This window comes from Podarcis filfolensis (genome assembly GCF_964270895.1).
Source record: "Podarcis filfolensis genome assembly, chromosome: 1".
Taxonomy (NCBI): domain Eukaryota; kingdom Metazoa; phylum Chordata; class Lepidosauria; order Squamata; family Lacertidae; genus Podarcis; species Podarcis filfolensis.
In genome coordinates this window covers 94,462,388-94,488,506 of record NC_139604.1, presented here as the reverse complement: position 1 = coordinate 94,488,506, position 26,119 = coordinate 94,462,388, and the positions used below count along the sequence as shown (strand labels likewise).

At 45.1% G+C, this 26,119-nt stretch overlaps 2 protein-coding genes and 1 long non-coding RNA gene across 5 annotated transcripts in view; 2 read left to right on the top strand and 1 right to left on the bottom strand.

Moving 5' to 3' along the window:
* The window catches only part of DISP2 (dispatched RND transporter family member 2), a 34,278-nt gene extending 18,785 nt beyond the window's left edge, over positions 1 to 15,493 (top strand). Inside the window, exons 3-8 of one of the 3 annotated variants that reach the window (XM_083610219.1) lie at positions 1,952 to 1,981; positions 5,236 to 5,359; positions 6,540 to 6,652; positions 9,174 to 9,292; positions 10,258 to 10,355; positions 10,852 to 15,493. In XM_083610219.1, coding sequence (XP_083466345.1) covers positions 1,952 to 1,981; positions 5,236 to 5,359; positions 6,540 to 6,652; positions 9,174 to 9,292; positions 10,258 to 10,355; positions 10,852 to 14,262 — 3,895 coding nt within the window. In that variant the 3' untranslated portion in view covers positions 14,263 to 15,493. Of the gene's footprint in view, positions 1 to 1,951; positions 1,982 to 5,235; positions 5,360 to 6,539; positions 6,653 to 7,867; positions 7,943 to 9,173; positions 9,293 to 10,257; positions 10,356 to 10,851 lie in introns of those variants that run through there. The other 2 variants (XM_083610220.1, XM_083610221.1) reach the window with 2 other exon arrangements.
* LOC310766617 overlaps positions 1 to 26,119 on the bottom strand; it is a 246,290-nt gene that overhangs the window by 133,218 nt on the left and 86,953 nt on the right. The window lies entirely within an intron of this gene.
* On the top strand, positions 17,268 to 25,897 carry KNSTRN (kinetochore localized astrin (SPAG5) binding protein). Its single transcript, XM_083620468.1, has 9 exons — positions 17,268 to 17,558; positions 19,541 to 19,619; positions 20,160 to 20,277; positions 21,459 to 21,518; positions 22,644 to 22,743; positions 23,626 to 23,740; positions 24,692 to 24,753; positions 25,051 to 25,125; positions 25,556 to 25,897. Exons 2-9 carry the CDS (start codon positions 19,550 to 19,552, stop codon positions 25,685 to 25,687), a joined length of 732 nt encoding a protein of 243 aa, XP_083476594.1. The 5' UTR covers positions 17,268 to 17,558; positions 19,541 to 19,549; the 3' UTR covers positions 25,688 to 25,897.

Below are 26,119 nucleotides of genomic sequence, written 5' to 3'. Positions count from 1 at the left end.
CATCTTTCTTCCACGGAGCTCAAGGCAGCAAACACAATTCCCCACATCCTTGTTTAAATCCCACAACAGCCCTGTGAGGTAGGTGATAGGCCTAAGGTCACCCAGTGAGCTTCATGGCCAAGCGGGGATTTGAATACTGGTCTCTCCCCAACACTACAACTACTACTACTACAACAACAATTTATTTGTACCCCTTCCATCTGGCTGGGTTTCCTCAGCCACTCTGGGTGGCTTCCAACAAAGATTAAAAGTACATTAAAATGTCACACACTGAAAACGTCCCTAAACAGGGCTGCCTTCAGATGTCTTCTAAATGTCAGGTAGTTGTTTATTTCTTTGACATCTGGTGGGAGGGCATTCCACAGGGCGGGCGCCACTACCAAGAAGGCCCTCTGCCTGGTTCCCTGTAGCTTTGCTTCTCACAGTGAGGGAACCACCAGAAGGCCCTCGGCGCTGGACCTCAGTGTCTGGGCAGAATGATGAGGGTGGAGACGCTCCTTCAGGTATACTGGGCCAAGGCCATTTAGGGCTTTAAGGGTCAGCACCAACACTTTGAATTGTGCTCGGAAACGTACTGGGAGCCAATGTAGGTCTTTCAGGACCGGTGTTATATGGTCTAGGTGACCGCTCCCAGTCAACAGTCTAGCTGCCACATTCTGGATTAGTTGTAGTTTCTGGGTCACCTTCAAAGGTAGCTCCACGTAGAGTGCATTGCAGTAGTCCAAGCGGGAGACAACTAGAGCATGCACCACTCTGGCGAGACAGTCCGCGGGCAGGTAGGGTCTCAGCCTGTGTACCAGATGGAGCTGGTAGACAGCTGCCCTGGATACAGAATTGACCTGCACCTCCATGGACAGCTGTGAGTCCAAAATGATTCCAAGGCTGCTCACCTGGTCCTTCAGGGGCACACCCCATTCAGCCCCAGGGTGTCCTCCACACCAGCCCACCCCCTGTCCCACAAGAACAGTACTTCTGTCTTGTCAGGATTCAACCTCGATCCATTAGCCGCCATCCATCCTCCAACCGCCTCCAGACACTCACACAGGACCCTCATTGCCTTCACTGGTTCCGATTTAAAAGAGAGGTAGAGCTGGGTATCATCTGCATATTGATGGACACCCAGTCCAAGCCCACTGATGATCTCTCCCAGCGGCTTCATATAGATGTTAAAAAGCATGGGGGAGAGGATGGAACCCTGAGGCACCCCACAAGTGAGGGCCCAGGGGTCTGAACACTCATCCACCACCCCCTTTCTGGACACGGCCTAGGAGGAAGGAGCGGAACCACTGTATGACTGTGCCCCCAGCTCCCAGCTCCTCTAGGTGGACCAGAAGAATGTTATGATCGATTGTATCAAAAGCCGGAGAGAGATCCAGCAGAACTAGGAAACAGCTTTCATCTTAGGCTGCTGGAGATCATCAACCAGCGCGACCAAGGCAGTTACACCACAAAGGCTCTCACTCCTAGATTCTGCCATTGTGCCTTTTGAAACTTATAACCTATATTCCGAGTGGATGCAGGGATTGTGCACTGAATTCCTCAGGGAAACTTTCAGGGATTCCCCAGCTGAGAGCCCACGTCTTTCACCAAGGGACACAAATTCCCACCATCCCCTGCTGTCTCCTGTGCTGGTTGAGCCTGGTGGAAGTTGCTGTCTGAAGTTGCCTGGAGAGCCATACGTTCCCTCTTGCTGTTTTAGATGCTTCAGCCTGGTTGCTGGTTGAATGAACCAAGTCAGCAGAGGACCCCCATAAGCTGCAGGGACAGCCAAGTCCATCATCACCCAAACTGCCAACCTCCCCAACCATGCTATTTAGGGTTCATTGCCTCGTACTGCATCCCAGACTTCTGACTTTGTCCTTTGCCTGCCTGGAAGGGTTAACACTCTCATGAACGGAGACTTCTGCCTGGGCTGAAATTAATAAGCCAATGAATATCTTTCTCCCTACAGACATGACAAAGTGTTCAGGATGCCAAAGAGGTAGGTTACAATCAATCTCTCTACCCTATCATCATGTCTCCTCCTCCTCCTCACACCCTGCTATTAGGAACGAGGCAATGTATTATTCCTGGTGACATCCCAGGCAGGCAAAGAGCTGCAGCTACATTAGTAGGTTCACAGCTCCTCATTAAGAGCTTCCCATCTGTTTCGAGTCCCCCGCTCCCCCCAACCCAACCCGCTTTGCAAGAGATGTACTCCGCAGCTTTAAGGAAAATCTAGCCTTCCAGAGAGCTTTCCCCATATCACACTCGAACCAGGTATTGCCGTGTTGTTCTGCATGTATGGCCTTCCTTTGCACGTTGCACTGTTTTGCACGTTCAACATTTAGCATGCCCCGTTATGCTCAACATAACACGTGAATTGTCAACATTTTCTTTCCCCCACATCACAAGTGTTTCACACAAACGTACATCAGATAGTTGGAGACAGTAGTGGCTCCCTGTGGTGTTTCTACCATGTAAATATGGTGTGTGTGTAAGATATGTATTACTTTCTGTGTTGTGAAGCAGGTGTATGCTAACTTCTTCATTTGTGCCTATATCTACTGAAATGGATTTAGTGACCTAAAGCTAACACTAGTAGCTAAAGGCATTGGGATACAGAAGCTAGGGACTGGCCTTCCAAAAAAGAAAAAGAAAAGTGCTTTCATTCAGCTGAGCCTGCTGGGTTGAGCATCTTGACTCCCTGCATGATATCGGTCTCATCTCTTCATTTCTGCATGTTACAGCCTCTTCATCTTCCAAGTGATGACACTGTTTATTTGCCTCAGCTAGAGATCCTCTACCAAGCTGCTCCTCTGACAGATGCAGCATAATGCAAATAAAATGTTAATAGGGAAATTCAGGGAAAGGTAGAGGGACTGGATGGAGGGCCAACATTTCTCTGACAAGAATTTTCAGATCGGTTTTTGAAATATTTCCTTTTGGGAGCTTCACCGCCAACCTATTGGAGAATGTTAGCCCGGCCCAGAGAATATTCAGTGAAAAGCCACCCCAAATGTCTCTGGACATGAATGCAAATGGGCACTGGCTGGGGCAGCTGTAGATCTAGTTTAATAACCGTCTAATACCATTTTCATAGTAGGGAGGAAAGCAGCAGGCTTGGCACCTGCCCCTTTCAGTCTTACCTTCTCAGCTTGTGCTTCTTTCATCTACTAATCTAGCTCCGTTCAGTATTACCTGAGCCAAAGGCTGTGTACAAACCATCCATTTAAAGCACATGACTTGCCCCCAAAGAATCTGGAGCACTGTAGTTCATTAAGGGTGCTGGGAATTGTAGCTTTGTGAGGGGTAAACTACGGTTGCTGGGATTCTTTGATGGCAACTACATACTTCAAATCAGGAGTTGTCAACCTGGTCCCTACCGCCCACTAGTGGGTGTTTCAGGATTCTAGGTGGGCGGTAGGGGGTTCTACAGCACAAGCTGAATCTTCCTTCCACTGAGCACTGGTGGGCGGTAAGGAAATTTTACCATCAAGAAATATGCATTAGTGGGCGGTAGGTATATAAAGGTTGACTACGGCTGCTTTAAATGGATGGTGTGTATGGAGCCAAAATTTATCAGAAGTGAATTTTGAGAAACATTTGAGAACATTCTTTTTGACCACCCCAGAACTATAAAATGAGGAGGTTCTAATTCTGATTGGAGCAGTAGTGCTGGGGAAGGGAGTGTCTAATTTCCCTGTGTCGTTCTCCTGTGTCATTTCCCCCAAAGAGAAATCACTCCCAAGTTGTTACACTAGTCCTGCTGGTGACTAATAGGCAGGTACTTACTTATATTAGGGACGCGGGTGGCGCTGTGGGTTAAACCACAGAGCCTAGGACTTGCCGATCAGAAGGTCGGCGGTTCGAATCCCCGTGACGGGGTGAGCTCCCGTTGCTAGGTCCCTGCTCCTGCCAACCTAGCAGTTCGAAAACACATCAAAGTGCAAGTAGATAAATAGGTACCGCTCCGGCGGGAAGGCAAATGGTGTTTCCGTGTGCTTAGCCAGAACTGGCTTAGTCATGCTGACCACTTGACCCGGAAGCTGTACACCAGCTCCCTCGGCCAATAAAGCGAGATGAGCGCCACCACCCCAGAGTCGGCCACGACTGGACCTAATGGTCAGGGGTCCCTTTACCTTTACCTACTTACTTATATTATGCATCTCTTTCCTTCTAGCAAGACGACTAAATGCAGTGTGTGTGTGTGTGTGTGTGTGTGTGTGTGTGTTTGTGTGTGTAAGAGAGAGAGAGAGAGAGATTTCAGTCCAGAAACAGCACAGCATCTCCCCTTCTCTAGCTCCACTGCTCCAATCAAAATTGCAGGCTTCACCCCTTCCAAATGGCTGCTTTAAAGAGGAAGCTGAGAGGTGGTGACTTGTTTTATCTCTGACTGCAGTGAGAGAGACCAACCATTAGGCTGTCTTAGGGTATGTTCACATTAGTAGCTTGAAACATGCAAGGCCACCCCCTTCCCCCTGCGTTTCAAGCCCCATTTTCACATCAGAGAGGGCGCAGGGATGTCTAACATGTATGGCCTTTTTGGTCTGAAGGTTAAACGCTGAGACTTCAAGGCAACCGCTAGTTTGGCTGGGCCTCTCTCAAATAACTTGATAGGGTTTCCCTCTCAGCTCCCCCTTATTCCACCCCAAGAGGAATGGAATAATTTGGTCGTGCATGGTGCTAAAAACTGAGCTCCATTACCATATACACTTCCTCTCCATCTTTGAAAAAGAGAGGGTACATGACGAACAAGGTACCCCCGAGGAGCAAAGGATGCAGGCCCCCAGCCGCAGGACTGCTCCACAGAGCCCCCCAAGCATGCATGCTAATGTCATTTCCCTAACCATTTTGGGGTGGGTAAGGCACTTTTTAGCCACTTATTTATTTGGGGGGTTAAAGGAAGAGCCTAATTTCAGGACAGAGTGAGGCAGGTAGGTGGCTTGTTCTCCAGCTATGAAGACTTGGGGGGATAGTTACAGGTACCGCCTAGTATGTCGCCATGCGCCTAGGTAATCTGAATCAATAACTTGTGAACCCAGAGCATGAGCCGGTGAGCCACTCCCACCAGCACCCACCCTGAAACCTGATGCCAGATCACACCAGTAGCCAGTGTGGGTTTTAACTGGCAACATTAAAAGAAAGAAGTCCCTCCCCACTTTACCCACCTAAAAGAGAGAGAGAGAGAGAAATGAATGAAACAGAAAATTAAATGAAATGGCAGCTTCTTGTTTTCCTTTCGCTCCTTTCCAGTTTGTCCCAAGTGATTGCTGAGTGGCCGGTCGCTGTCTTAGTGCTCTGTTCGGTGACCGTGTTGGTCTGTACGCTGGTGAGCGTGTTAGTGGGAAATTTGCCCGATTTTTCTGAGCCCTTGATGGTAAGTTCCTGCAGATGATCTGCCTCAGGGACATACAGTATCCTTCCATGTAAAGGTTGGCTACCCTCTTTCCATGCTTTAGAGTTGCCCTGGCAAATACTTGTAGGTGCCTAATGAGATTTCTTCTCCCACAGTCTTCCAATAAAATATGTACAGAGTGTCAGTTTGCATTTCTTAGTACAGAAAGTATTGATCTGCTGTGTAGAGATCTTTTCCTATTCCAATTAGTTCAAGAAGGTTCCGGAAGCTTCTCTGTGTGAAAGAAACAAGCAGAAGGTTCATGGTGTTTGGGTTATTCCTTCAGAGAAGCTGAGTACAGCTGGTTTAAACTGGTTCTGTTATCTCTTCTGTCAAGATCATGCTGACTATAATAGGCCAGAAGGAGCCTGGGTTTCACTTTCTCTATTTCTCTTCCTTCTGGTGTGGTGTTCTGTATATAGTGTTAAGGTTTAGACTTATTATAAGTTATTGTAAGTTTCAGTTAAGTCTGCTGCAACTGGACTTCTTATGGACAGTGCCAATCCTGAACGTATTGGATTTGTGACCATTGTGCTAATTTGCCTTCAGTAGCAGTAAAGCTCTGCTGGATGGAATATTAATTGCCTCTGGTCTATTTTTTGGGAATCCTGCAATGTGTTTAAGTTTTTACTCTGCTAACTATACATTGGAGTTTTGCTCTGGATCAATGTTGAGTAAAATTTCCACTACAGAGAGAACATTATAAGTGTTGTCATCTTTTTAAACCACTCTTGTAGATTTTCATAACTCGTTAAATAACCTGACCTTAATAAAGTCCTGATGTAAATTATTTTCTGGTGTGGGGAGGCTAAATCCAGACTTTGCATATTAGGCCAAATCCTCATAGCAAAAGTCCTGTTGATATGGATGGGAGCTGCACAAGAGATTTGCATTGAATTGAAATGAACTGAACTGGAATTTGTTCAATCCCATTGAAATTAATGGGAGATCTTACCTATTGAAACACTTCATTAAAATGGGTCCAGACTTGGTTTGCTTAGGATTAATTCTGGTTATCCAGTCTTGAAATCTTAAACTTAAACTAAAAAAGGACTCATCTGAACATACACATTAGATTAGTGCTGTATCCAATGGCGTATTGTAAATAGAAATGCCCTTGTATAACATCTTGAAATATGTACATTTTTATATTTATAAATAGGGATTTGAGCCACGAGACACCGACATAGGCAGAAAGCTCACCGTCTGGAAGAATATGAAAAGCCATACAGGCTATAAGAAGATTCTCTCTCTTTCCCCTCACACTGACAACAGGTACATGTTTTGGGGGCAGGGATATGGATTACAGATCTTCGACTACAACAGGGATGTCCAACTTCCAAGAGACTGTGATCTACTCCCACTATAAAAACACTGGCAATGATCTACCCATTGGATTAACCAAAGTTGTTGAGCTTTTGGGGGGGCCTTCACCAAAAGTTGAGCTTTTTTGGGGGGTGTCAGAACCAAAGTTGTTGAGCTTTTGGGGGGGTTGGGCAGGATCACAGGATAGACCAGAAACGCCCCACAATCAACTGGTAGATCGAGATCAACCCGTTGAACATCCATGCTCTAGAACAATGGCCCATTTCTTATTATGTTATGTATTGTGGAACCATCAATATAAATGGTGCTTAACAGCATAAAATAGGAACTGAAAAAAGACTGTAGTCTATATTTCCACACTGGAGGAGGCAACAATGTGGGGGGCAGCACAGGGATAACACACAAGAGGCACAGAGGCTTGTCTCCTAAGATGTTAACTATTATGGTTTCCTACCATATTTCTAGTTTCCTACCATATTTCTGTGAGTCAGATATTCAGGCAATGTGTTTCCATGGAAACTAATCGTTAGCCAGTCTTCCTTAGGTCTTCTGAATGGTGCAAAAGCTGGCCTCCCATCCCCCAAGGATGATGATGATGATGCTAACCACCACCACCACCACCACTTTATTATTTATATCCCACCCATCTGGCTGTGTTTCCCCAACCACTCTGGGCAGCTTACAGCATATATAAAACATAGGTGTGATCAAGGTGTCTGGAGAGCTGGCCTAAGGCATCTTATTTATAGAGAAAGGGCAAGACATTATAGCCAGGAGTTTTGTTGTGGGGGGGGAGTTATTGAATTTGGGGGGGGGGAGATCACAGGTTAAAAAAAAACCTCAATAAAAGGACATTACGGGGGCAGGCTTCTGTTGGGGGTGCAGGACCTCAGTGAATTATTTTTAATGCTTTTCAATAATTTTTGAGGATTTAAATTTTTTGAGGATTTCACATGGGCATGGCCAGTGCTTTTTTTTCTCTAAAAAGATGTTTAAGGGTATTCTCATTTTGACTCAAGAAGATCTCCATTTTATAATTCAAATCGGGAAAATAAATACAGTAAATGGAGAAAAGTACTAAGATTCACAAAATGTTTAGGGGCATGCGTGCCCCTGCATCCCCCCAGAAAAAAACACTGGCTATGCCCATGTTACCCACCCACTTCCTGCACAGTAGCAGTTGGCTCTTGACTTCATCACTGGCAATGGAGCACTGCCCTTCACCCCTGAGACAAACAGGTGAGTTTAAAGGGTGCAGGACGGGCCATGCCACACACCTCTCTTCTCACCCTCTCCCTGATGTGGGGCAGTGGATTTAGCTGCCCCTTAGAGTGCTTAAAGCAGGGGTAGGCAACCTAAGGCCTGGGGGCCAGATGCGGCCCAATCGCCTTCTCATCCGGTCCACGGATGGTCCGGGAATCAATGTGTTTTTACATGAGTAGAATGTGTCCTTTTATTTAAAATGCACCTCTGGGTTATTTGTGGGGCCTGCCTGGTGTTTTTACATGAGTAGAATGTGTCCTTTTATTTAAAATGCATCTCTGGGTTATTTGTGGGGCATGGGAATTCGTTATTTTTTTTTCAAAATATAGTCCGGCCCACCACATGGTCTGAGAGATGGTGAATCAGCCCCCTGCTGAAAAAGGTTGCTGACCCCTGGCTTAAAGTATCCCACCGCCTACGGCCAGCCTTTATATTTGTAAATAAATGCAAACATGACACACCATGGGCTGCTTCCAAATGAAACAGTGTCAGCACTTGGTACCGTATTTTTCGCTCTATAAGATGCACCCGACCATAAGACGCACCTAGTTTTTAGAGGAGGAAAACAAGAAAGCAACGCAAAGCCTCTTGAGCGAAGAGGCAGGAGCGCTCCGGCTGCACTCAAGATGCTTTGCGTGGCTATCCCTGGAGCAAGAGGGATTGGAGCGCACCGATCCCTCTTGCTCTTCAGGCTTCAGCGATAGCTGCACAGCCTGCATTCACTCCATAAGACGCACACACATTTCCCCTTACTTTTTAGGAGAGGAAAAGTGCATCTTATAGAGCGAAAAATATGGTGAGTGTTGCATCCCTGTAATTTCAGCTGCTTGAAAAAGTTGGGTTAGCAAAGGGATAGGTGAACTTAAGGAGCATCACAGAAGGAAATTTCCCTCATCCTCTCCTCCTTCCTGCATTCATCTACAACCTCTCCCCGCCCCCCAAAGAAGAAACCCTCTCTGTGGGGAAGAACAATGTGGGGTGTGGTGACAGGTTGCTAGGAAGGAGGAGGGGGGCAGGAACTTATTTAAGTGACACTGTTGTTTACGTTCCCTCCAAACATACTGTAGGATCTAAGCCTGGCAGAGAACAAGGGCAAGAGAGGAGGGAGAAGGAGAAGCCTTTCTTACAGCTCTGTATTGTAAAAGCCATGCAGATGAGTTGCAGAACCATGCTCAGTTCAGGACAATGTTGTTTCTTTTTTTGCTAGTTACGGGGACATGGGCATGAACAGAGGGCAGAGATCCATACAAGGCGAACGAGAAGCAAGAATAAGGAGGATGGTGGAGCCAGACTATGAAACAGATGGCTTCTTCTGTGGACCCCCAGGTAAGTTTTGTTTGAGATTGCCCTCCAGAACTGACCAAGGCAAGAAAGTAAAGACATTTTTGTGAAACCCCCCCCCCCGAGACCTCCAGGTATAGGGCAGTATATAAATTCAATAAACAATAATAAATAATTTTCCTTATGGAAGGTTTTTGAAGCTGCCTCGTTCCATATACTCATTTAAGAGCCTTCAGCTTGCGTGATACACCTTCAGTGCAGATCTGTAACTAATAAGAGGCGTCATTTCCTATTTTACAAGCAGGGAAGCAAAGTGAGAGCTTTTATTTCTTTAGCAAATTTATATACCGCTCTACATCGTAAGATCTCAGGGTGGTTCAGAGAGTAAAATACAGGATAAAAATATGAAAATAAGTAAGACAAAAATAGCAAAACAACCCCCCCCCCACTTCCCACAGACACATTTAAAAGGCTGCAGAATATTAATCAGCTTAGAGTTGGCCAATATTGTGTAGTGTGTGTGTCCGTGTATTAGTATTAGTGAAAGGACTCAGAGATGCTTCTTATCCCCCAGCCTCAAAAACCCACAAGTGCGACATTGGTAATCCAAGGCAATGGGTATAAACTGGAATGATTTGCTGCTTTGAGGGTTTAAAAAAAATAAATAAAGCAGTGTATAGATTTTATGAAATAAAATAATTAATAAATTAAATAAATGACCAGACACAGGATGCCAATTAAAACCAAGTTAACAGGAAAAGAAAATCAATAAGATTAGATAGTTGTGGCATAGCCCAAGTTTAAGTGAGTTAAGGTAACCAATGGTTTAAGCAAACAGGGTAAGTCTTGTTGTATGGTTACCTCTTTGGAAAGCAGAGTTACACAAGGACAGTGAAAGCAGCCTGCAGCATCATTCCCCCCCCCCCAACCCACATGTCTAGAGCTTGTTCCAAGTAGTTTGTCAGGTATCTTTGCTGTTGCATAACTGTACCTACTATTTTGGCCCTTAGGGAAAAGTTATTCTCAGCTGGTATTTATGTCCACAACTGCTGGAAGCTTATGGAACTTGAAAGCAATACAATCCATGTGTCAAATGGAGCAGGACAAGGTTGGTATTGCTGTAAGGAATACGCACACACTTATACTCCTGGATTGCTTTAACTTCAGGTTAATGCTTCCGAATCAGTGTCAAATCCTTACTTCCAGATATAGTTTTTCTCCCTCTCTCTCATACACACAGAGAGGCACACAGGAGGTGCCTTAGTCAGACCACTGGTCCACCTCGCTCAGTATCCATAGGCTAGCAGAGGCTCTCCAGGGTTTCAGATAAGAGATATTCCAGCCCTACCTGGAGATCTTGGGGACTGAACCTGCGACTTTCAGCTCTACCACTGAGCTACAAGCCTCCCCACAAATTCCGTAGAATGCTACATCCTGAAACACAACACTATGCTTTAAAAGATGACTGAAATAGGGGACGTGTGTGAACAAAATCTTTAAAAGTCCCCATCCTCAGAACAAGACATTTGTCAAAAGGATAAAACAGAAATGGAAGTGGCAGTGGGGCAGGCCTAATTCATTCTTTTTCCCTTTGGCTTTTCCAGATTCGTTCTCATGCAGAGTTTGGGAATCTCTGCCAGCGTACTGAAGCCAACGAATGCTGTCCAAGTTGGTCTCTTGGAAACTTTATCGCAGCCCTGTACAACCGGTCTTCTTGTTTAGAGGTTACCGAAGCCGATGTTTCCCACACCCTTGTGCTCCTTCGTTCGTGTGCCCCCGACTATCACAAAGGTGTCCTTGTCCCTCCTTGCATCGGTCCCAAGACTGAAAGAGACAAGCACCCCCAGTGCTCCAAAATCCCCGAGAAATGCACTCGCTTCCGTGCTGTTTACCAGCTTCTTCATTTCCTCGTCGACCGAGATTTTCTCAGTCCACAGACAGTGGGATACCAAGTGCCAACCCTGAAATACAGCCTGCTCTTCTTGCCTATGATGAAAGGAGCATCCATGATGGGCATCTACCTGAACAACCTTGAGTCGTGGGACTTGTTTGATAATTACACATCCATTACTGGGATGGATCTGGGCCTTAAGCAGACATTATTCCAGCACTACCTATTACTGGATACCGTGTATGCAGTCTTGGCGATACTGGCCATATTTCTAAGCATATTTTTTTATTTGCGCTCGGTCTTTATTACTTTTATCACCCTAATTATTGTCTTTGGTACCTTGATGATTTCCTATTTCTTGTACAAGGTGGCCTTTAGATTCTCCTACTTCCCTTTTGTAAACCTAACAGCGGTAGTCATTCTCAGCAGTCTTTGTGCCAACCACACCTTTGTCTTTTTCGACCTCTGGAACCTGAGCAAGAGCCAGAACCCATCCGCCGGGCTACTGCAGTGGGTAAGACTAACCATGCATCACTTTGGGTATCTCATGCTAGCATCCTGCCTGACGACTGGTGCTGCTTTCTACGCCAGCTACATGAGTTACATAACCGCCATCCGATGCTTTGCCATCTACATGGGCACCTCTGTCCTGGTGAACTTGGTCTTCATGCTGACCTGGCTTCCTTCCACCGTTGTGCTGTATGAACGTTACCTAGCAAGGAACTGTGTCTATAAACCAGAGGGCTATTGGAATAACAGCGGGCACAAGAGTGTCATTCTCTCTATCCACCACATCCTCAGGCGTATCCAGAAAACCTGGCACGAAACCGCCAAGTTATTATTTGAGAAAGTTCTTCCTTGTGGGGTGATAAAGTTCCGCTATATATGGATCTGCTGGTTTACCGCCTTGGCTATAGGGGGGGCCTACATTTCCTGTCTGAACCCTAGGCTCAAACTGCCTTCTCTAGAGATGTCATCTGTGCAGGTTTTCAGGCTAAGCCACCCCTTTGAGAGGTATGATGCTGAATATTGTAACGAGTTTATGTTTGAAAGGCTGGAGCGAGGAGAAGACCTGCACATGCCCGTCACTATTATATGGGGTGTACTCCCAGTGGACAATGGGGATCACTTTAACCCCAAGAGCAATGGCACTCTGGTGATGGACCCAGCATTTACCATTGAAAATTCTGAAGCTCAGCTATGGCTGCTGGACTTTTGCCAAAAAGTTAAAAACCAGACTTTTTACTACTCTGAACTGGAACAAAAACCCACCGTTTGCTTCATGGATGAATTTCACCGGTGGATGGATAGCCGTCAGTGCTCTAAGAGAGATCACAGCTTCAACCTCTGCTGTAATCACTTCTCCTTCCCATACAGCAGAGAAGTCTTCCTTCATTGCATCAAGATGATGATCATGGAACAAAACAGAGACGAGGCTGAGACTCGGGACCTAGGCCTCAGATTTGATGAAAGGGGCAACCTGGTTGCTTTGGTGCTACAGTTTCAAACCAGTTACCACTACAGCTTCAACTATAGCAAGGCCAAGCATTTCTATGATGAAATTGGCCTCTGGATAAGAGAAGAGATGAAGGCAGCCCCCATGGGGCTTCAGAACGGCTGGTTCACCAGCAAGCTGGAGCTCTACAATCTCCAGCACAGCGTGGACACAGAGAGTATGGTAGTGCTGGGCTTATCAATAGCCATCTCCTTTGTGGTTCTTTTGCTTACAACTTGGAACGTCCTTCTTAGCTTGTTCTCTGCCGCAGCTATTACAGGCACCGTTCTGGTAACTGTCGGCCTGTTGGTCCTCCTGGAGTGGCAGCTCAACGCGGTGGAGTCTCTCTTCATTTCGGCAGCAGTGGGTCTCTCCGTTGACTTCACGGTCAACTACTGCATATCCTACCACTTGTGTCCGCATCCTGATCGCCTGAGCCGTGTAGCCTTCTCCCTGAAGCAGATGAGCTGTGCCACTGTCATGGGGACTTCGGCTTTGTTTTCGGCAGGTGTCATCATGCTGCCTGCCACCGTGCTGGCCTACAGGAAACTGGGCATTTTTGTGATGATGATCAAGTGTGTCAGTTGCGGCTTTGCGAGCTTCTTCTTCCAGTCTCTGTGCTGCTTCTTTGGCCCGGAGAAGAATTGTGGACAAATAATTTGGCCTTGCACTTGTGCTCTGAAAAACTATTCGGACGACCCGAGCTCTTCCAACAGAACGTTTACCTGTGGGGGAAATGAGAAGCAGAGTAGGTTACAAAAAGATCAGGAATCCAACAGTGCAAATGAACAGTACGAGCTCCAGCCTTTGGCCAGGAAGCTTAGTGACAGCTTTGACAACAGCACCTCCACAAGCAAGTTGTCCAATCGTCCATCTGTCTTATCTGAAGACATTCAGCTCCAAGATAGCAAGTGCTCTGGAATGGAAGTTCATCCTTCCTCTGAAAAGGACAGACAGAAGCTGGAACAGAGTGCAGGGCGTCATGTAGCCCTTTGCCAATGTCCAGCCCTGCAAACATCTTCTCCTTACAAACCTGGAAGCAGCTCAGGAAATGAAGCAGAAAGTCATAGGGACAGGCCTTGCAGAGACTGCAGATGTAAAAAATATGGCCATAAAGCTTGGGACCATCTTCAGTCAGCCAGCACAGTCGATGAAAAACTGCTGAATAAATCTCACTCCTCAAGCAACACCGATCAACAAAAATCAGATTATACCTCAGAAAATAGTAATGTACCAGAAACTGAAATGTATGAACTCCACAGATGCCTTTATTCTACTGGCAGCTCTTTCAGTGCTCAGAATGTCTCCAGTGAGACATCCCTGAGTGACTTTGAACCAAGCGTAAAACTCATGGAATCCGCCAGTTATTGCCCAGGTCATTTAGATGTAGCTGGTTCTTGCTGTCCAACTCAAAGAGGTCACCTGAATGGAAAAAGAGACACCCTGAGGCTGGACCTGAGGGAGACTGTCTTTGACACATCGGCTTCAGCATCCCAGCAAAACAGTGGTTTGAGGAAAACTCAAAGGTTAGGAGTAGGGGGCGAGGATCCAGTTGTCTTGCCAAACAGCAAACCAGATATGCCTGATGTTTGGATCAAGCGGTCTGGCGCCCAAAACTCTGGATACTGAAATGAACATCTCAGAGGAAATAATTGCTATTTCAGGGGCAAGGATAATTAATTTCCATTTTGAGTAGTGAGTATAAAACTTTTCCAAAAACGAGAACAAGCTGCATTTTTACAAAGCCAGCAAGCCTGGTGCGGATTAGAGGCAGATGTTATTGCAGTGTCAGCTGTTCAACTGCCTGCTCCATAGACAGTGCCATATTCTCTATTATACTGCAGGATTATTAAGCAAGAGTTCTTTGTCATTCTCTCCAGTGCAATTCGTTTTGGAGTAAATGGAGAGGCATGATGATGAGTGGAATAAGTGTGAAGTAAATGGCTCAAAGGATATCTTAAAGACAAAGGGAAACCCTTTTCTAAAACATCATTGCTACTAACCGACTGAATATTGATGGTGTGACACAAAAGGTGTCTTTTAGCTCAGTCATCCCTCTTTTCACCATCAGTCAAACAAATCTCCTTAGGGAAATTGTACTCAGATAGCTGAAAGTAATATTATCTGGTGTACTTTCTTTCAAAGACTAACCAGTAGCCCTTCAAAAATAATGGTGGTTGCTCTCCCCTCCAATTTTTCCCTACAATGTAATTTACAAGTGGAACCTGCAAGAAATTGTATTGCAGCGTGGAACATTTCTGTTCTGGGGTCCAGCCAGCCAGCCATGCCTTTCCCTAGATACGCTGTTCCATTCCCCACTCCAGTTTTCCACCTCCCTGCCAGTCAGGATTCTGTGGCCACTGAGCATGCTCAGTCCTCATTGGGTTGCTGTTTTTGCCCCCTTAAGTCTGCCCCTCCTACTTATTTTGTGCCCTTCTGCAAACCTTAGTCCCCCTGCTGATAACTCCCTCTTGTGCGTGGATGGTGAAGTTTTGGCTGCAGAAGAGCTGGCACGCAGAGAACAAGTTTGTTATTAACATATAAGATCCCTAAACCAGAAATTCAGCATATGTTTCTCTTTCCCACTGACAGTGTGCTTAAAGTTCATCAGACATTTTTCTTGTAATTCTTCATTTTCTGATATGGGTAATTTGTGTTTCACCTTAGCGGCTAGTATTTCATTCAAAGCTGTACAGAGATGTCCAAGTTTGCATATTTATGGAATCCTGCAATTTACTTTCTCTCTCTCCATTGGCCATGCCATGCCCTGCCCTGGCCCTCTCAACCATCACAATCTTTTTACATTTACTTGTCAAAGTGATATCCCAGCGTAAAAAATAAACATGTTTCCTAAACTGGGCTCAAAATCTTAATTATTTTTGTTTGCACAGCTAATTGTGTGATTATATTATTCATACATGGACAGAGTTCCACCCACCACCCATACCAAGATCCAGGGCTCTCTGTACTTTCACACGCACACCCCATTCCCTCCATCACTAAGTACCACTGTGCTCTTCTCTGAGGGTTCACATGCGTTTCCTCAGCAGGCCAGTCCTATCCTGTAAAGCAAACAGAAGTGTGCAGCAGCTGAACAGATGTACTGAAAATGTAAAGGAACCTCTTACCAAACATTTTTGCTTACTGAATTAAATTAGAAAAGGGGCAAGGCTGTAAGTTTTCCTTGACACCAGCCTCCCACAAGCTGGTGCTCCACATGCTTTGAACTCCAACTCCCATCAACCCCAGACAGCATGATCAACAGTCAGGGATTATAAGAGTTGTACAGTGGTACCTCAGGTTAAGAACTTACCGGTAATTTGTTCCAGAGGTCTGTTCTTAAACTGAAACTGTTCTTAACCTGAGGTACCACTTTAGCTAATGGGGCCCTGCGCTGCCGCCACACAATTTCTGTTCTCATCCTGAAGCAAAGTTCTTAACCCAAGGTACTATTTCTGGGTTAGCGGAGTCTGTAACCTGAAGCGTCTGTAACCCGAGGTACCACTGTAGTTCAAAACATCTGGAGTGCACTAGAGAGGGGATGTCAGCTTCGCACAATCCAATGTCGCCACATTATTGCTCTCTTGCTGTTTGGAGGGGTAAAGGTACCTCTGACCATTAGGTCCACTTGCACAAAAGCAGGACAACCCCCCACAGAACATCTGTGGCATGAAACGTTACAGGATTTCACCGGAAGCTGTTGGACATGTACTGCCGGGACGTATATGAATCTCAGGCTAGAGTGCAACAAGCCAAACCAAGGCAGGAAATAATGAGGTTGACTTTTTGTTTTTCGGCTAAAAAAAAAAAAAGCTGCAGGACAGGAGTATACACCAAACATTTAACCCCCAGCCCCCAAAAAGAATCCCGGGAGCTATACTTTGTTAAGGGTGCAGGGAACTATAGCTCTGTGAGGGGTAAATCCCTGGATTCCTGTGGGAAGTGTTTGTGCTTTAAATTAATGGCGTGTACACGATCATTGTCTAACTACCGGGAAGGTGCGAATGGAGTGGAGAGTAGCCGGCATTGCTAAGTGTCAGTCATTATTACAGGCTGGCTTGTTCTGTCCACTTGCCATCCTGGCTCAGTGACACGTGTATTGTCACCTTTGCAAAGCAGGACACGTGTCAGCAGAGCTGCATTCCCCTATCCTTAAAGCCCAGTGACGGGAAAAGCGACACTTGGTGGCACATATTGTTTCTCAGCAGCGCTGAAGGTACAGAACCCCCGACGCCGGGTGTGTCCTAGAAATAAATACATAGGCTAGTCCGTGCAAGACTGCAACCCGAGGGTCACTTCCTTCGGATCAAGCCCCATGGAAATCTGTCCCATATAAGCCTCACTACACATCGCTTCAAAGCAGAGCAACAACAACCAAAACATCCCCTAAACGATAACACGCCCCGTCGTGCAAAACCCTTATTAAGCCTCTCCTCGTCCGCTTCCCACAGTAGCGCAGGGCAACATCCTCCTTCAGCGCCGGAGTCGGAGGAGTCGAAGATGCTTCACTTTTCATCCTGCGCAGGCGCCGCTTCGCCGTGTTTGGTGGTGGGGAGAGCCGGAGAAGCCGAGTAATTCGGCGCCTGCGCAGCGGGCTCCTTCCTCGGCTCGCTCGAACTCTCGCGTGGTATCGCGGTGCCTGGAGTCGGTTCCCGTTCAAACGCTGGCGGGAGTTGGACGGCGCCGGTCCAGCTAAAGCGCAGGAGGAGGAGGAGGGGAGTCCGCTCCGTTGTGTCTCGAGGGCCTTGCCCAGTTAGCCGAAGGGAACTATTGTGCTGCGGCCTTTGGTCGCTAATACGCGGTGCGCTCTGTACATGCCCAGGAGAAATACTTAACCTCATTGACGCTTGTTATCCACTGAGCCGAGGGAAGTTCCCGGGGTGCTGCTCTTCCTTGGGGGCTTGGAGGCCTCCGGAGACTTAACGGTATGTGTGCCTTGTATTTGCAAATACGTGGCCGGAGGTGCAGCAGTAAACGACGCCACCACGCAATAATAATTATAATCAATTATAAATATTATTATTATTTATTTATACCCCGCCCATCTGGCTGGGTTTCCCCAGCCACTCTGGGCGGCTTCCAACAAAACACTAAAATACAATAACCTATTAAACATTAAAAGCTTCCTTCAACAGGGCTGCCTTCATATGTCTTCTAAAAGTTTGGTAGTTATTTTCCTCTTTGACATCTGGTGGGAGGGCGTTCCACAGGGCGGGTGCCACTACCGAGAAGGCCCTCTGCCTGGTTCCCTGTAACTTGGCTTCTTGCAGCAAGGGAACCACCAGAAGGCCCTCGGCGCTGGACCTCCAGCAAAGGCCATGGCTCCCTCTTGACCCTTGGGGAGGCCAGCTCTGTCCCCCGCAGGGCTTTTCCCCACCCCAACCTTTGCATTGAGCTGGTAGGCTGCTGTTTTGTCTCTTCTCCGGGCAAGGTATAACCAGCTCCTTCAACCTTCTCTCATAGGACCTGGTCTCCAGGCTCCTCAACATCTTTTGTCTCCCCCTCTAAAGACCTTCCGGTTTGTTAACGGCCTCCTTAAACTGCCCACAGCTGCAATACTGGTCGGTATCTTCCTTGTAAGCTGCAGTTTGCCTGTGATGTGTACAGAGTTATTCTTTTGCGGGGAAGTGGGCAAGACATATGACATGGGTAGGCAAACTAAGGCCCAGGGGCCTGATCTGGCCCAATCGCCTTCTAAATCCGGCCTGTGGATGGTCCGGGAATCATCGTGTTTTTTACACGAGTAGAATGTGTGCTTTTATTTAAAATGCATCTCTGGGTTATTTGTGGGGCATAGGAATTCGTTCACTGTTTTTTTCAAAATACAGTCCGGCCCCCCACAAGGTCTGAGGCACAGTGGACAGGCCCCTGCTGAAAAAGTTTGCTGACCCCTGACATATGTTCTGGCCTCGTCCATGTTGCTTTCCCCAACCTTTGGAAAATTTGGGCCTGCTGTGTCTCTGCTTCACTGCCTTGGATAACACAGCTCTTTTATAATAATAATAATAATTAATAAAACAAAAAATAAATAATAAAATTAATATTTTTATTAAAGATTCCTTAGTTTACAAAAATCTGTGCATTGTCTCTTTTTTCAAGTTGTGTTTTCTATTGTTCAGTTTCATTTGTTGTGAGACAGTAGTGTTGCATACAGTATTAGGTTAGGAAGGAAAGGGGGGGAATGGTGATTGGGGTGGGGTCAGGTGGTTATGCTTCTATTGTACTTAGTGGGGGGGGGGTTGTGTCAGCGTCACTTATATAGGTTCTCTTACTATTTGCTTGTTGTTTTTCCTTGGTGGTGAGAGGGGTTGGGGGTGGCCTAGGGTGTGGTTAGTTGTCTTTGGTTGGCTGTAGTGAGATTCGTTTTTGTGTGTCAGTGTGTGTGTATTTTTGGATCAGGTTATCCAGATTGATTCGTATGCTGTCAGCTTATTGATAACGCAGCTCTTGAAGATGAAGCTGGCATGCAAATAAAATGATTAAAATCAGTCAGTCATGATAAAACTCGTAAAAGGTGCTGTGGATCAAACTTGTTGGGAAATTCTAGGCTGTCAGCGAAAACCTAGTGATAGGGTCAATGTGTTCTGTGCATCTTGAAATGGGGCTGGCATTTCCAAGTTTGAGAGATGAGCCAGCACATTCAAAACAAATGCCATATTGTATGGGCATGCCCCCTTTTCAGATCAGCCCTCTGTGTAGTAGAGAATCTGCAAGGAGCATAATTGAAAAAGGGATTTAACCTGCTGCTGGGTTCTTTATTCTTCACCCACTGCTGGATGCTGTAGTGCTGTGTTTCCTCTGGTTTGTTTCATTCCTTGTGCCTGAGGTGGTCCCTGCACTTCATGCATCCTATAGGTTGCAGCAGTTTGTCTAACAAACATGCAATGCTTCTTTCCCATTCTTACAGGCTTTTAATATGGAGAATGAGAAGTCCAGGATTCCTATCTACAGTGTCCAACAGCCCAAAGTGATCAGTATGCCAACAGGTGTGTTAGGCTCTTGAGAGAACTACTGTATTCTTACTGTATAGCTGTGTTTTCACCCCTATGTTGCTCATCTTCAAGTGCTCATCCTAACAGCTGTGGCAGCCAGGATGAATCTCCCAGGCTGGGGGGTGGCTGGAGAGCCTGTGGCCCTCCAGATGTTGCAGCACTCCAGCTCCCATTGGCCAATAGTCAGTGGTGATGGGAGCTGGAGTCCAGCAAGTTTTAGAGGCCCACAGGTTCCCTGTCCTGCCTAGAATTTTCTAATAAGCTGCTTGCCCTGAGTTGAGCTCTACCGTGTGATCAAACCTTAAGTTGGCACCATGTGCCCAGACCTTCATTGAACCTGCATTGAAATGTCATCTAGGTAAAACAAGGGCCAAACTATTTACCTTTCTAAATGCCTGGTGTGGTTGTGGGTTTTCAGGGAGAAAAAAAAGTGGATCTTCAAATGCTGTTTAAATGTGGAGACTGAGGGAGGTGCTGTCAATAGTGTGAGTTATTGAGTTTCCTTTTGTTTTTAAATGGATTCCTTATTTGCAGATCCACATTCAAAAAAGCAATGTTTTGTCAAACCTGACCTGGGCCCCTTGAAAGCTCCTGATTTCACTTTTGGTGAAAATGTTCCTGTGCGTACTGCCCTCAAAGACACAAATCAAAGGTAAATATAAGTGTATACTACCATTGAGATTTTCTATGGAAGCTCTACTGAAAGTGCCCTAGACACTTGGGTTGCACTTGACTGGGATATGAAGAAATAGACAGCCTTCTTCAAAGCCATGCTTAGTTTTTGGAACTCCTTACCCATTTAGGCCTCTCTTCTACCAGCTGATCTGTTGTCATTATTGCCTCTACTCTATTTTATTATTGTTAGTCCTGCCTTCCTGCCCCTGCTTTTTTATAAAAACATGTTTAGATGTGCAGACTGCTTTGAGCTCTTCTTTTAATGGAAAGGTGTTGTAAAATAACGTTTAAAAAGCAAACAAAGCTTGTAATCATTGGTATTTAACAACAAACATGACTGCTTGACATTTCTCAGCAAATGTGCTGCTTTATTCTAGAATCAATAGAACCAACCGCACTAACAGGGAGCTTGGAGGTCACGTTGTCCATCCCTTGCTTGACACAAGCTGCAAGTACAGCATTGCTATGCAACCTCTGCCAACCAGCTTCTGGTTTAATGTCCCAGTGGTGTCCAAACTTTTTTTCATTCAGCCTGTACTATTCTAAGTTCTTATACAGCTCAGGACCAGGTTACTTGAGAGACTGCCTTATCCCTTATGCATCTAGTAGATTGTTGCAGTTTGCAAGTTTCTCCTGCAAGGTCCAAAGATCTCTGAAGCCTGCTCTATAGTAACTCGGAGCAAGACTTTTAGTGTGGCTGCCCCTGTTCTGTGAAATAGCATTTCTGTCAATAGCATTTCTATCTGCACTTTCTGGAAACAGTTGAAGGTTGTGTTCAAACATACTTTACCAGCTGCATAATGGATCTGTACCCTGAATGCGCACTTGTTGGGATGGTTAGCCTTGTTTTAAATGTATTTGCCTTTTTGTGTTCTTAATTGTTTTAAATTATTTTATGTGTAAAAACGCCTGGAGATGGTGGTTTGGAAGGTTTAAATATTAATTATTAAATTAATAATAATGTAATTAATTAATAGGTTTCTCATGTTTAGCCAAAAGCTACTTCCTTGCAATTTCTACACTTGATGAAATGTACCAAATGGTGTGAAGGAATTTTGGGTTTAAATAATGGCAAATGTTCAGAGGATCAAGCTGTTAGTTGGTTTGGCTTTGTAATAATAATAAAAGCTACAAATATCATTATTTAACTCTATTAAGGTTCATGAAGAAGGCAACACAGCCACCACCTAAGAAAACAGCAACGTCAAATGCTCGAACGTGAGTGCCCCAAAGCAAAGCTGTTTCTTACACATTTTCTTTCTCTGCTTCCTACTCGTCCACAACATGACTATATATGTATATAGTTTTTTAATTCTGTTTAATTTTTTTGAATGATTTCTCCCCCTATTTTTTAGCGGTTCTTACTATTATCTGTAAGCCGCCTTGAGTCCCATCAGGGAAAAAGGCAGCCTATATAATAAATGTTGTTGTTGATTCCACATAGGAATGGATTTAGATCAAATTAACATTTCTTAAGTGATGACCTCATTCAAGAAAATGCAGAATATCATATAAACATCATGATGTATTTCTATGTTTATTTTGCATTATGTGATTTTTCTTTAAAGTCACCATGCAGCTTCAATGTGCAGCTATATACAGTCATACCTTGGTTTTCGGACAACTTAGTTCTCAAACGTTTTGGCTCCTGAACGCCGCAAACCCGGAAGTGACTGTTCTAGTTTGCAAACTATTTTTGGAAGTCGAACGTCTGACGGGGCTTCTGCGGCTTCCGATTGGCTGCAAGAGCTTCCGGACATTTTGGAAGTCGAACAGACTTCTGGAACGGATTCTGTTCGACTTCCAAGGTACAACTGTATATACTTTTGAATCCACGGTGAACACTGAAATGTCCAAGAGTAGTAAATAGCAAAGCTGTGAATGCTGTTATCATAAGCTGGTCAGAATGTTGCTTCTTGATTAGAATATTCCTCACATAGGGCCCTAAACTAGGAACAGCAAGTTTGCTGGATCTTCATTTTTCATACATTTAAAGGTGAAAAAGATTTCGGAGCCAAGTCCTTGCACGCAAAAATGCATCCCTAATTACCCCCAAGCTTTCTTCACTTCAGCTGTGTAACTTAGGGCAGGGATGCTGGGCGGGAGTCATTTTGTTGCTGCTATTGATAAATAGTTGGGAGTCAGAAATCCTTACCTGGGTAAATTACCCAAAGATCTGGTACACCTGGATCTACTTTCTCCCCTCTGCGCGTGTCTTAAATGACAACTCATGTATATTTACCTCTTTCTATCTATGGTGTTCTGTGTGAGCTTTGTCTGAATGTTAAATGCAGACAAACTGCTCATCCACGATGCATCAGTGATATGTTTTTGATCCTATAGCCCTATGAGCAGATACAGACGGGAGGCTGAGCTCCGAAACAAGAACAAGCAGTTGGAGTCTGCTAAATGGGAAGTGAGCTCAAAGCTGATGGAAGCAGAGGTAGGAAACAAACTTGATTCTGATTATCCTAAAATGATCTCAACTGTGCATTGGGTTCCCCCCAGATTTCCAACACCCTTCTAAGAAGATTAGGTAAATTCATGGAGAATAAGGCCATTGATGGCTACCAGCCATGGTGGCTGTATGCTACCTCCCAAGATCAGAGGCATGTTGCCTCTGAATACTAGTAACTGGAGAAGAAACAGTGGGAGAGGGCTGATGCACTCGTGTCATCTTTGTGGGCTTCCTATAGGAATCTGGTTGAGCACTGTGGGAAGCGGGATGCTGTACTAGGCAGCCCTTTTGGTCTGATCCAGCAGACCAAATCCGGGACAAGATGCTAAGATATCTTGTCCCGGCATTGGCTGAATTTACTGCACTTGCCCAATGGGCCACACCGTGTGTGTGTGAAGTTATTTAAAAATACAGTGGTACCTCAGGTTACAGACGCTTCAGGTTACAGACTCTGCTAACCCAGAAATAGTACCTTGGGTTAAGAACTTTGCTTCAGGGTGAGAACAGAAATCGCGCAGCAGCAGCGTGGCGGCAGCAGGAGGCCCCATTAGCTAAAGTGTTATCTCAGGTTAAGAACAGTTTCAGTTTAAGAATGGACCTCCGGAACAAATTAAGTACTTAACCCAAGGCACCACTGTATGTTACCAGATTTGAACAGGTTTTGAAAAGGCCATCCAAGAAATTGGCTTGTAGAAATATTGTTAATGCCTGCTCATGCCAGTGGTCTATGTGGGGTGGAGGGCAGGCTTGCTTCCCTCTAGTGTGCAGTTTTTCATCCCTCCTGCACCAGGCAAGCAAATCTTAAATGCTTGAAGGCCTAATAAAAACTGGTGCTCTGCTGTTTGGTTTAGTTATCTGTACTTGCAGAAAGATCTGAAGAATACGAAGGAGCAGTGTGATAGTCTGGAAAAAGAAAACCAGAAGCTGAAGAAATTTCAGGAGAGCTGCATGTTGATCTTGGCAGCTAGGAATTGTGATCCAGGTATAAAATACAGTTGCTTCTCTGCTCTCTCCCCTGTACGTATACATCTGCAGTATACCATGACTTTCTCCCAAATGTCTTAATGGAATTGAAATTCCTTGGATAAAGTTCCCTGTGATTTATTTCCTTTCCTTTTTCCTTTCCTTTCCTTTTTCCTTTTTCCTTTCCTTTCTTATTTAGTTTCTTCCTACACTGGATGCAAGGAGGTTGCAGGGCCTTTTGGGACCTCCTGTGATTAGGGCACATACACAGGAACACCTGTACACTTCTAGGTGCTTCTTTTTGGTTATCCCACTGAGTGTATGGGAGTGCTGGAAGCAGGGTCAGGGGGATGTGCTGATATTGGGAGCCCAGCGCCCCACATTTGCCTTTGTGTATTCTTGGAGGAATGTGCAAAAAGGACTATGAGCTGGGTTTCAGTACAGGTTAAAAATCGGAGTGAATGTATGAAACTGTTTTAAGGTTAATTTGGACCATTGGTCAATCTAGCGCAAGCTTATCCACTGATGGGCAGCCACACTCCAAGGCCTAGAGCAAAAATATTTCCCAGTAGTGCGGCTTTTAGTGGAGATGGCAGGGGTTGAATCTTCTGCACGGAATGCATGTGTTTCACTGCTGAACTTATAGTCCCTCCCCATGCGATCACACTGTGATCTGCAGAATCTTTTAAATTCTTAATTTGGTGTTTTAGATGGGGGAGGGGGTTATTGGTTTGTGTGGGGCGGTGTTCTTATTTTTATTATGTATCTTGTTTTTATCTTCATTTTTATGTCGAGAACTGCCCTGAGATCTGTGAATGAATGGCAGTGTATAAATTCAACAATAAATTTTGAGCTGCTTATTAAGCATAGTCCCAGAACTATGGGAATGGAGGCCATGCTTCTGGTGAATTAATGGCATATGTATGGGTCTGACTTGTAAATGTTTTTTTTTTTTTTTCATTCCAATTAGCTACAGGTGACAAAATTTTGGAAGAGGATGAGGAGAGCAAGAAGACACAGTCTGAAATAATGGTGAGAGAATGAACCCGTTTCCTCTTCCCTAGGAAACTGCTTGTGTGACTCTTCCCCTCCACCTGCAAAGTTTCTTCTATGTATTTTGCTGCGTTCCAGCTGTCATGGGTCCTAAATAACTACGGAGATACCTTCTGAATATCTCCAGGACAGGATTTGACAGAACTGCTGTCCCTGATGCATGGCAGTCAATGTGATGACCTCTACATGTTGCTAGGCGACTGTCGTCATCCCTGACCATTGGACATGCTGGCTGGACCCCACTTTGTCAACCCCTTCTTGTGCCTTTTCTTTCAGGACTTGATGGAGAAGCTGACTACCGACCTTGAACTATTCACCCAGATGGCAAAAGAGCAAAAAGAGAATCTTCAGGTAAAATACGAATTGTCTTCCTTCTCCATTACTGCCAACATACAGAGCATTTAAGCCTGACCACCACCACTGCTAGGTCTCTAGACACAGAGCCAACACCACACAAATTCCTTTCTTCTAAATGTTTTTTCTTCTCTGCTCACCTGACGCTAACCACACCTCCATATATGTATGCAAACTTCTTACTTCTGTTTGGCAAGAGGGGAAAGGCCTGAACGGACAGCAACTTCGCAGTGCAAGCAAGCCACTTTGCAGAGTGATCTTGTACCTGCTAACTGAAAACAAGTCGTGTAAACCTTGAAGGGCTAGCAAATTTATTATGGCATAAGCTTCATGGACTTCAGTACTTAATGTTGTTGCTGCCTTTCTGAAAACTGAAAATGCACGTTGTGTGTAGAATACATTAACTATTAATTTTCTTTCCTCGTAGAAGACACACGACAAATGGAAGCAGGTGGAGGAGGAACAGGCCCATTTCTTAGAGCAGGAGCAGTGTTTTCATAGAGAAATGGAAGATTTGTTTGCCATTTTGGATCAGGCAGAGGAACTCAATTCATCATAACAAGAACTGAGCCATGTAATCTTGTGCTGATCTGCTTCCTTATTGGACTCCAATATATAGAGCAGGGGTATCCCTTGGAACTTTATAGTTTTAATAAGGTTTGTCTTTGAAACCCTTTGGTTTTTTTTTTCCTTTTCTCTGTTTTGTTTTTTGTAAATAATTTTTTTGGGGTAATTAATTGATTAAAATAAAATCAATTTAGAATGAGAATCATACGTAGGATTTCTTTTTTTCTAATACAATGAAATAAAAGAAAGAAGCAATATAAATGGAATTTTAAAATACAGCATCTAGTACAACTTATTTCAATTGCTACATCAAGTATAGAAAGCATTGTGGTCTGTCAAGGCCAACAGCAGTTTTCAAGTAGTTCTTGGGGAAGTTTGGGAATCAGTGCAGTGATTCCCCCCTTTTGGGGGGGGAATATTTCTG